Source organism: Triturus cristatus, chromosome 1_2 (assembly GCF_964204655.1).
Source record: "Triturus cristatus chromosome 1_2, aTriCri1.1, whole genome shotgun sequence".
NCBI lineage: Eukaryota > Metazoa > Chordata > Amphibia > Caudata > Salamandridae > Triturus > Triturus cristatus.
Window position 1 is genome coordinate 1,193,888,709 of NC_140580.1, and position 11,593 is coordinate 1,193,900,301.

The following is an 11,593-nucleotide window of genomic DNA, read 5'->3' on the forward strand; positions in this document are numbered from 1 at the left end:
CACAGCCAGGGAAAGTCGTAAACCAATGAAGCAAAAGCAAAAAATCTGGGTGATCATAGGATTGCAGACCCTACTCTCCTACATGACCCCCCCCCAAACTTTGGGACAATAAGCTAACCTTGACCAGGTGAGTCTTCTTGCTCTAAGTGGAAATACCTGGAGAGCCCATCTGCATTGCCATGATCAGTGCCAGGTCTATGCTCCACTGTGAAGTCCATCCCCTGTAGGGAAATGGACCACCTAAGTAGTTTGGGGTTTTCACCCTTCATTTGATTTAGCCACAAGAGGGGCTTATGGTCGGTCTGAATCTTGAAGTGAGTGCCAAACAAGTATGGCCTCAACTTCTTCAGGGCCCAAACCACAGCAAAGGCCTCCCTCTCAATAGCTGACCAATTCTTCTCTCTGGGGGTCAGCCTCCTGCTAATAAAAGCTATGGGCTGGTCATGACCATCAAAATTCAGTTGAGATAGAACAGCTCCCACACCCAACTCCGAAGCGTCTGTTTGGACAATGAATGGTTTGGAGTAGTCTGGACTCTTTAGGATAGGTGCTGTGCACATGGCCTGCTTTAGGTCATCGAATGCCTTCTGACAGCTTGCTGTCCACTGAACTTTTTTTGGCATCTTCTTACTTGTCAGATCGTTTAGCGGGGTCACAATGGATCCATAATTTCTGACAAATTTCCGGTAATAACCAGTCAGGCCCAAGAAAGCTCGAACCTGAGTCTGGGTAGTTGGAGGAGCCCAGTCCTGTATGGCCTGTATTTTGCTCTCCAATGGCTGAACCTGGCCTCCACCTACAAGGTGGCCCAGGTATACAACCTGTGTCTGCCCTATCTGGCACTTAGTGGCCTTGATAGTGAGGCCTGCCTTTTGCAGGGCCTCTAACACTTTCCTCAGGTGGACCAGGTGATCCTCCCAGGTGGAGCTAAAGACAGCGATATCGTCCAGATACGCCGCACAGAAGTCGTCCAACCCAGTGAGAACTCGATTCACCAGCCTTTGGAAGGTGGCAGGTGCATTTTTCAAACCAAAGGGCATTACCACGAACTGATAATGCCCACCCGGGGTAGAAAATGCTGTTTTGGGTTTGGCCTCCTCAGCTAACCTGATTTGCCAATACCCAGCTGTCAGGTCAAACGTACTTAAGTAGTTGGCCGAAGCCAACCGGTCTATAAGTTCGTCTGCTCTTGGTATTGGGTGGGCGTCAGTCTTAGTGACTGCATTGAGGCCTCTGTAGTCCACGCAAAACCTCATCTCTTTCTTACCGCCCTGGGTGTGAGGTTTCGGCACGAGAACTACGGGACTAGCCCAGGGGCTGTCCGAGGGCTCAATGACTCCCAGCTCCAACATTTTCTGCACCTCTGTCTTGATGCAGTCTCTGACATGATCAGGCTGTCGATAGATTTTACTCTTTACGGGCAGACTGTCCCCAGTGTCGACCTCATGGGTACACCAATTGGTCTGACTGGGTGTCAGAGAGAACATATGTCGAAAGGATTGAAGAACCTGTTCACAATCCTTTTGTTGATGTCCAGAGAGGCTGCCGCAAAAGACAACACCATCTACTGACCCATCGTCAGGGTTCTGAGAGAGCAGGTCCGGGAGAGGGTCACTCTCCTCCTCCTGTCCCTCATCTGTGGCCATGAGCAAGCCCATGCCCTCCCTGTCGACATATGCCTTGAGCCTGTTTACATGGAGCACCCGGTGGGGGCTCCGGGGAGTTCCCAGGTCTACCAAGTAGGTGACCTCTCCCTTTTGCTCAATGATCGTGTGGGGCCCAGACCATTTGTCTTTGAGTGCTGCTGGGGCCACTGGCTCCAGCACCCACACCTTCTGTCCAGGCTGGTACACAGTCAGGACAGCCTTTTGGTCGTGCCAAGCTTTCTGTAATTCTTGGCTCGCCTCAAGGTTTTTAGATGCCTTTTCCATGTACTCCGCCATCCGCGAGCGGAGGCCGAGCACATAGTCCACAATGTTCGATGCCGGCTTTCTGAGAGGTCTCTCCCATCCTTCCTTTACCAAACAAAGGGGTCCCCTTACAGGATGTCTGAACAGAAGCTCAAAAGGGCTGTAGCCAACCCCCTTCTGCGGGACCTCTCTGTAGGCGAACAAGAGGCAGGGTATCAGGACATCCCATCTCCGCCGAAGCTTTTCAGGTAGTCCGTGAATCATCCCTTTTAGGGTCCTGTTGAATCTCTCAACAAGCCCATTGCATTGCGGGTGATAGGGTGTGGTGAACTTGTAGTTGACACCGCACTCCTTCCACATTGCAGTCAGATATCCCGACATGAAGTTTGCACCTCTATCTGAGACAACCTCCTTAGGGAAGCCCACTCTGGAGAACACTCCAACTAGGGCCCGTGCAACCACAGGGGCTGTAGTGGTCCTAAGGGGAATAGCTTCAGGATACCTGGTGGCGTGGTCCACCACCACCAGTATAAACTTGTGCCCTGATGCTGTCTGGGGTTCCATTGGTCCGACAATGTCGATCCCCACTCGTTCAAAGGGTACCCCCACCACCGGTAGTTGTATGAGGGGGGCCTTTGTCGTGCCACCTGACTTACCACTGGCTTGGCAAGTGACACAGGAGCGGCAAAACTCCTTCGTATCTTCGGACATGTGGGGCCAGTGAAAGTGTGGAACAATTCTGTCCCAAGTCTTATTCTGGCCTAAGTGACCTGCAAGGGGAATCTCGTGGGCCAAGGTAAGAAGGAAACCTCTCAGAGACAAGGGGATGACCAGCCTCCTGGTCGCGCCAGGCTTGGGGTCTCTTGCCTCGGAGTACAGGAGTCCATCGTCCCAGTACACTTTGTGGGTACCTGTGGCGTTCCCTGCAGCCTCAGCAGCAGCCTGCTGTCTGAGGGGTTCAAGTGAGGGGCAGTCTAACTGTGCCTTTCCCAGGTCTTCCCTGGAGGGTCCCCCTGAGCCCAGAAACTCAACCTGACCAGGTTCAAGCTCTTTCGGCTCAGTTTCCCTCAGTTCTTTAAGGTCAGCCTCCTCAGAGACTTGATCCACGACCTGGGGCAAGGGGGAAGGCGAAGCCTTACCCTTACTGCTCCTTTTCTTGGAAGGTGTCTGGTCCGTTCTTCCAGGATCCAGCACCTGTTCAGTGGGGCATCTTCTGGCCTGTGATCTGGTCACAGCAAGGACATGTGCTGGCAAGCCTAACATTTCCATGTGAGTCCTCTGCTCCACTTCTGACCATTGTGACGTTTCCAAATCATTGCCCAACAGACATTCTACGGGGAGGTCTGAACTAACCACAACCTTTTTCGGGCCACTTACCCCTCCCCAGGAGAAATCAACAACTGCCATACTGTGATTGGTAGTGACGTTGCTGGCATTGGTCACTAGGTAATCGGTACCTAGCATGATCTGTCCAGGGTCCACAAAGTTAGGCGTCACCATGGTGACACTGGCACAAGTGTCCCTGTAGGCCTGAGCCACTTTTCCATTGATCAAAGGTGTCTGTCTGTATTTGCCCAAAGTATTGGGACTGGCATCAGGGGACATATCCATATCCCCTGTACAGACAAGGACGGCCTGAGTGAGCGTGCTGACTAAGTCGTCACTCCCCTCGGTTCCCAAGGTTAACCCAACTAATGCCTTGGGAGGCGCACTACCACTGCTGACTGTACTAGGGGGTGCAGGTGCCTTAGGGGCTGCAGTGGCAGGAGTTTGCCCTCCTTTCTTGGTGCACTCACTAAACCAGTGAGTCTTACTTTTACAGTATTGGCACCACCTTTTTGACTGGCCTTCTTGAGTCTTCTTCTTCTGTGAAGCCTGACCCCCACCCTCTTTGGTTTGTTGGGGACCTGTCGAAGACTTCTGGTCATTTTGTTCGTTCTTGTTACTACCCTTCTGGTCTGCTTTCTTCTGACCACCCTGGTTCTGAGTCTGGTTCTGCTTGACCCTTGTTCTGACCCATCTGTCTGCCTTCTTTCCCAATTCTTGGGGAGAGGTCAGATCCGAGTCGACAAGGTGCTGATGCAACAATTGGTTCTGACAGTTGTTTAAAATCTGTTCTCTCATGATAAGATTGTACAATCTTGTGTAATCAGTAACCTTGCTACCCAGCAACCAGCCCTCCAAAGCCTTAGTGGCACAATCGACAAAGTCAGTCCAATCCTGAGACTGGATTTTCTGGGTGTCCCTGAACAGCAACCTGTACTGTTCCGTGGTTAAGCCAAACCCATCAACCAGTGTATTCTTCAGGACTTGGTAGTTGTTTGCATCCTCAGCTCTAGTAGTGAGGAGCTTGTCTCGACCTTTACCTTCAAAGGAGAGCCACAGTATAGCTGCCCACTGACTTTGGGGGACGCACTGGACAGTGCAGGCCCTCTCCAAAGCAGTTATCCACTTGTGGATATCGTCCCCTTGCTTAAAGGGGGGCACTATTTTACTCAGGTGTCTAGTGTCTATACCCCTGTCTTTCTCTCTAAGGAGAATGCTGCCACCAGTGGGATCTAACCCACTCAATTTCTGCTCTCGGGCTAAGGCAAGTCTTTCTTTGGCGAGGGCAAGTTCTTCCCGCTCGATCCTCAGATTGACTTCCCTCATCTTCGCTTCATGCTCCCTTCTCTGAGGGGACGTCATTCCTCTCTGAGAAGATGCCTGAGAGGCATGTGTTCGAACAGATCTGTTAGAGCCTCTGGAGAGAGACCTAGCTCGTCCGTTCCCAATGTTAGGCCTGCTTGAGCGTGGGCCCGGGGCTCCCCCAGTTCCACTCTCATGCCTGCTTAAGTTGGTCCTAGTAAGCCTACCGACTACCACTGGACCTTTGTTTGCCTCGTCTCCTGATAACTCCTCCTCGTCTTCCTCCTCTGTATGGAGGTTGAGGTCTGGGTCACCAAGGGTTCCCTCTAAGGGAGGCATGTTCCCATCAGCATCGGGGGGACCTGTGTTAGAGGACCTCCTGGCATCGTACGTCTCTAAGAGACCTATCAGAAATGCGATGGTAGGGTTAGAACCCTGGTTTAGCTTCCTGGAGGCACACAGTTGTCTCATCTCCTTGAAGCTAAGAACTGCATATCGTGACATGACCTGTGGAGGGTCACTGACCACTAAGGGAGTCTCCGCAGACTCTCCGTGGACCGACATGCTTCTAGTGAGGTGTAAGTGATGCATCTACCAACACTATTTGTTTACCTACTGATCCCTTGCTAAGAGTTGTAGTCAGGGTGTGCTAAGCCCTGTTACGCTACAACAGCTGGTTCAGTAGAACTCAGAGTATTCTAAGTTAAGTTATATGTACCTGGGTACTTATGTGATCTTTCACTTTGATATTCTTAGGATACGTGTGTGGTAAAACAACAGCAAGCTCAAATCCCAACCGCTGCTCACCAATGTGAGAAGTTGGCCTGATATGTAGTGCTCACTATTCTAGTGATCACTGTGTATCATTCCAAACGACCCTTATTGATGATTGGTTGTAAGTCAACCTTTTAGACCAGCTATCCTAGAAGCGTGGATACGAGCAGTCTTTAGGCTAAACTCTAGAGGGCGTGTTAAGCCAGCTGTTTACCATCACATATACCCCTTGAACGTCAAGTGAAAGGACACCACACAAGTTGTTATGAAAATAAAAGATATTTATTTATAACAAGACTACCCTGGCTCTTTATGAGTCAGGGAGCTAAGCACACTACAAAACTCTTAGAAAATACTTCAGTTGCACATTTTACACAAATGCCCGAAGGCACGAGAAACCATCTACGCTAACAGTGAAATGCGAGTGGTTAGAGTCTGGAGTTACTGATTCCGGAGTGATCCGATCAGTGGGACTAAACGAAAAAGGAACTGGACACTTGGAGAGCGAACCTGCGATGGAGCACCGAAATGCTCGAGTTACCTAGCCCAGGGGCTGCGGCTGCGTGAGGTTCGGCAAGGTGTCGGGAGTCCTCGTTGTAGTCTCAGGAGCCTGAAAGAAGAAGTTGCTGGCAGGCGACCAGTATCGATGTTTCCGCGAGATCCAAGCCTGGATCGGTGTTGAAGGAAACCTGAAAGCAGAGGGGACTCAGTTCTCAACCGCTAGCCAGCGATCGTGTGGGTACCAGGAAGGTACCGGCTGAAGTCACCTCGACCAGGTGAGTGGATGACGTCGGACTCGGCTGTTCCTCGGACCAGGAGGCGCGGCGGCGACCAGGAAGGAGGGCGAGCTGTCCCACGAAGGTGTCTGCTGTCGATGATGCTGGGCCCAGGAGTGGGGCAGCAGGTCTTGGCAGTGGCAAACCCACGCGGGGGAGTCAAGATGGCGTCTGGAGTGGACCAGGAGGGTCCGAGGTACTCCTCTGTTGAAGGGGAGCAAGGGCCAGTCTGGAGCAACCAGACCAGTGATGAAAAACAAACTATCGTGGTGCGTCGTGAAGAGGGCCACAAGCCGGTCGGCGAGTGGTCGGACAACGCGGTGAACAGCAAGGAGCAGAAGGGCCCCCACGCAGATCTCGTGGATGCTGGGGAGGCGGACTTCGGTGCTGGAGCCGCTCAGGGTTAGGGCTTCTCAAACCCTAGGTACACTCACTCGAGGGTCCCTCGGTGGGCGTGTTAGATAAGCGTCGTGCAGGTTCTGAAGATGGCCGGTCCCGCAGGTCTCGTCACACCTACGAATCTCAGCTGGGCTGACGATGTAGGTAGAGGTCAGAGATGGCAGGGAACCCGGGTCTCGTCGAGCTGGGCAGTCTTGATCCGTGGGAGAGACGTACAGCAAACCGCAAGCGCTTAGTTGGTGCCTGCTGGTGCAGGGTGGCTACTCCTTAGCCACAAGGGAGAGTCTTCAGCAAAGTCAAGAGTTCCTTTCGAGGAAAGTATTTCAAGATTCAGAATTATCCAATTTGGGAAGGGGACCCGCTCCCACCTTTATTCTAGGAAAAAGGGGCTGGCCTGTGACTAGGTCCTACCTATGGGTGGGACCAGGAGGGGGGTGGTTACACCCCTATCCTTTGTCAGGCTTCGCCCCAGCTCAGGGGCTGGTGTGCCCCCGAAACTGGTTTGAGCCGGGCTATGCACAGTGAGCACCGGGGTGCCACTTGCAATCACCTTCCTTTCAGCCCTGCCTACCTGGGATACACAAACCCTGTCTGGGATGGTGCTAACACCGCCCTGGACAGGAAACCCTTTGTCCAAGCTCCCTTCGCTGGAAGGTCTCCCAGCAGCAGGAGGTCATACTTGTGTCTGGTGGCAGCATCCATTTTGTGATGCTGAGGCTTGAGTCAACTTTAACCGGGGTTCAAGGTTACTTCCATGTCGTGCCCCTCTAAAAGGGGGGAATGCTAACCCCATCGCCAGAATTGGCGAGGGGTTTGTATTCCAATTCGTATGACACCTTACTCGACATGTGTAGGTGATGCGATGCCAAAGTTAGCAAATAACCGCAAGGATTATAATGCATTTTAAGGTAGTTGGCCCGCGTCACCATGGAACGGCTATTTAGGACTTGGTTCCGCAAGCCGTCGACGGGCTCAGCTCGCGCCAGAGCACCGTCCCACATGATCCCCAGCACTCTGCCTTCAGGATTGATAAGGCCTGCCATAGGAGTGACTGATAGGAATCCATGTGTCCATTTTAGGGTTAGGTATAGGAATACTACACCTACAGCAACGGGTGATTACACCACCTTGCCCCAGCTGTCGTGCAGCCAGTTGTGTCAAATTTGGGCGGCCATCCAGGGGTGGCATAATACATGCTGCAGCCCCTGGTAGGCCCTGGGTACACCGATGCCCTGGATACCTGTGGTATGCTGAGACAGGGACTGACAAGGCGGCCCAGTTCCAATTAGTGGATGCACCTAATGTACATGTGTGTTAATTTCGAGAGAGAACAGCTAGGCTGTGGGTCTGATTGGCAGGCCCACAGCCAGGGAAAGTCGTAAACCAATGAAGCAAAAGCAAAAAATCTGGGTGATCATAGGATTGCAGACCCTACTCTCCTACACCTTAGTCAGAAAAAGGATCTCCCTTGGATCAAAATGTTTCAACAGTCACTCAAACACACAAATCTCTCAATAGCAGGATGAAAATGGACACCACAAATGCAATCAAAATACTTCTCAACAAGTTTATTAAACTTAATCACATATGTCACAGGATATATATAATATTACACAAATATTTTTGCTGAAAAGGAAGAACAGTTTTCCAAAAGTAAAAACATAAAAAACTTTTCTGTTATAATTCATAGACCGGTAGTGTAACCAATCAACATCAATATTTATATAAAACAATACATTGAAGAATTGGGAGAACAAAGAGAGAAAAGGACAAATTAATCCTAATCTAAGATAGGGAATCGCCAAATCAAAGATTCATCGGTTGTGACCACAATGAGACTCAATCATGATTTACATGATTCCCTTAAGCCAATTCCTTCGTCTGCGAAGGAATTGTTCAGATCTACAGGATTTCTACAGACACGCGGAAGATCTGAAACGTAAGTTCAAAGACCGAGGATATCCTGAAAAACTTTTGACACATTCCCTCAAACGTGCTAGGTTTTATGACCGTGAAGCTTTGGTTAATAAACCCGCAGCTAAAAAGGAACTACCCAAAAAGGTAGTATTTGTTAGCAAATTTTCCAATCTGAGTAACCAGATAAAAAATATTGTCAATAAAAACTGGCATATTGTTAATTATGATGAGGAGTTGAAATTGGAAAGATCTCTGTATGCGTTCAAGAAAAACAGCAATTTGAGAGATATGCTGGTGCAGACATATCGTGAGGACAGTACCTACACACAAAGAACAATTACTAACACCCCAGCAGTAGGCAATGTCAGATGTGGTACTTGCAATATATGTCCACAATGCATACAAACCAAAGAAATTTCGTACAATGGCTGCACCTTTCGATCTAGAACTCTCAACAACTGCAGGAGTAAGAACGTTATCTATTTCCTACGTTGCCCCTGTGATCTGGGGTATGTAGGGGAAACAGGGAGAGAGATTCGAGTCAGACTACAAGAGCATAGATCAGCTATTAAGACGAAAAAACTGACGGCACCGCTTGTACCGCATTTTCTTGAAGCTGGACATGGAGAAAATGACTTCTCTTGCTTTATCTTGGAAAAAATTAGACTAGATAGAAGAGGTGGAAATATTACCAGTAAACGAAAGGCACGGGAGCAATGGTATATTTCTCATCTGAACACAATACGGAAAGGTTTGAACTCAAGAGAAGAGTGGGAACGCCTACTAGTGGTTTGAGTGTATTGAAAATGGGTATCTCGCACTATGACGAGTTCAGGTGAAGTGGGGTACTCCCTCAATAGTCTGTCTCCATTGAGATTGTGGACTGTATCTATCTGTATATTCTTCTCCAGGGTGGATTCTCCCAGGGTGAAAGTCGGGCTTGTTAAAAACTGCTCTCATTAGTTAAATATAGATCTTGGGCACACAAAGGTATAGGGACATTAGCGATTTAACAGTATATCAATCAATATCCAAATTATGTGTCCATTTATTAGGTATTCAAGATTGGGTCCCATCTGACATTATAAATGTATCCTAATGATGACCATCACTTTGTGGAATGAACTTTCCCTATGTGATAATTGGTCTTTGCCAATTATGTGCTTTTCCAATATGATAATGCTTCAATCAGGATTGGCTAATAACGGGCCTTAGAAGTCATAAATGAATAAATGCAGCTCTGGATATAAAAAGAATAGGGAATGGAGGAACTAGCACATCAATAGTACTTTTGATATCTTTTATTTCGCGTGTCTTAACGTTTAAATCACCACGTTATGATGGCGGCCGCCTTGTAGATTAGTTCCCCCGGTGCTTTGCAAGTGCTCATTTTTTGCCCCGGAAGGACTACTACAGTTCCGGGTTATCCATTACATGCCGGAAGATATTTAAGCGCGCCTGTTTCACTGTACCGCGTTCAATTGAATCAGAGGAAACCAGTGTGTGGACACTACCGGACCCTATTAAGGTATGTGGGCAGATAGCACGTTTAGTATACTGTGACTGAGGTGGGAGTTAGAGACCTCATTTTACTTATGTTGGTTTTGTTGTTCCCCCCGCTGCAGGGAGTGATTTGATCCCAGGTTTGGGACGCTTCGTATCTCCTCTATCCTCGGTGTATGTAAAAGAACCGACTTAAGGTAATTGGTGATCTTTTTGATTGTCGCATATATTGGCAATACAGCCTAGCGAGTCTGTGTTTGTCCCTTGCGCAATTATATGTGGGCCCATAGTATATTTAGGATACTGTGACGGAGAGGGTAGCTAGATATTCCACTCTACTTATGTGATGTTTGCTGTTCCCTCGTTGCAGCGAGCGATTTGATCCTACGTCTGGGACGTTTTTTATCTCCTTTACCCGTGGTGTGTGAATTGATCATAAACTTAATTACCAGTAGAGTATAGTGTTATATCTCTACCTAAATAGGCTTTTCTTACCCTATTAGACCTTTGATGGTACCTGTGTGCTGAAAAAGTCGACTGGGTCTATACAAGAGGAGACCGTCTAATATACATGAAATGCTATGAGCCACTAACTAAGAGAGAACAATGTGTTAGACTGTTTAGCCTAAAATGTCAATTATAAGGAGCTGATCAAATATATCCTAAGATAAAAAATGTTCTTAAACATTTATCTAAAATTGATTAATTGATGGACGGTATTAGAACTGACAAATCTATGTATGTGTGTGTGTTTGCTTTAATATGTGTTAAAGTATGGGATGAGTTTGGGACATCAAAATGTATAATAATAGTATAAAGAATGTATTGTTTGAAATAACTCACGCAGAAAGTCACTTATATTATTGTTTTGTTATACAAAACTTTTTTGCAGATTTGAAACATATAGAAATTGGGATCTACAATTAATCCTGAGGAAGGTGTTGGCTGTATACTAGGGCCTACCGAAACGCGTCGATGCTCTTAATACAAGGAAATCGTAGAAAATCTATGATGACAATGGTTCTGTGACATGTAAATCATGATTGAGTCTCATTGTGGTCACAACCGATGAATCTTTGATTTGGCGATTCCCTATCTTAGATTAGGATTAATTTGTCCTTTTCTCTCTTTGTTCTCCCAATTCTTCAATGTATTGTTTTATATAAATATTGATGTTGATTGGTTACACTACCGGTCTATGAATTATAACAGAAAAGTTTTTTATGTTTTTACTTTTGGAAAACTGTTCTTCCTTTTTAGCAAAAATATTTGTGTAATATTATATATATCCTGTGACATATGTGATTAAGTTTAATAAACTTGTTGAGAAGTATTTTGATCGCATTTTTGGTGTCCATTCTCATCCTGCTATTGAGAGATTTGTGTGTTTGAGTGACTGTTGAAACATTTTGATCCAAGGGAGATCCTTTTTCTGACTTAGGTCTTGTTTGGTACCCCTCTCCCTTGGCATTGGGGTCCCTCTCTTTTTGTTACATAGTTTAATGCCGCAATGATGCTCGCGACCTGCATCTTTAAAACAATCCGAACTGGGGTTTTCTGTAACCAAAGGAAGCTTGCTCACATTCAACTGAGAAGAAAAGTAGGCGAACGAAAAGGGGGGTGGTACGGGGGTCAGAATTTGGGATCTTGTTGAGACTTCCTGATTTGACAAAGTTCCCACTTCCA

General features: G+C 47.7%; 1 protein-coding gene across 1 annotated transcript in view; it reads left to right on the top strand.

The window, feature by feature from the left end:
• DPM2 (dolichyl-phosphate mannosyltransferase subunit 2, regulatory) overlaps positions 1–11,240 on the top strand; it is a 395,257-nt gene extending 384,017 nt beyond the window's left edge. Inside the window, exon 4 of the mRNA XM_085614160.1 lies at positions 10,800–11,240. Coding sequence (XP_085470286.1) covers positions 10,800–10,834 — 35 coding nt within the window. The 3' untranslated portion in view covers positions 10,835–11,240. The remainder of the gene's footprint in view (positions 1–10,799) is intronic.
• Positions 11,241–11,593: the final 353 nt, after the last annotated feature.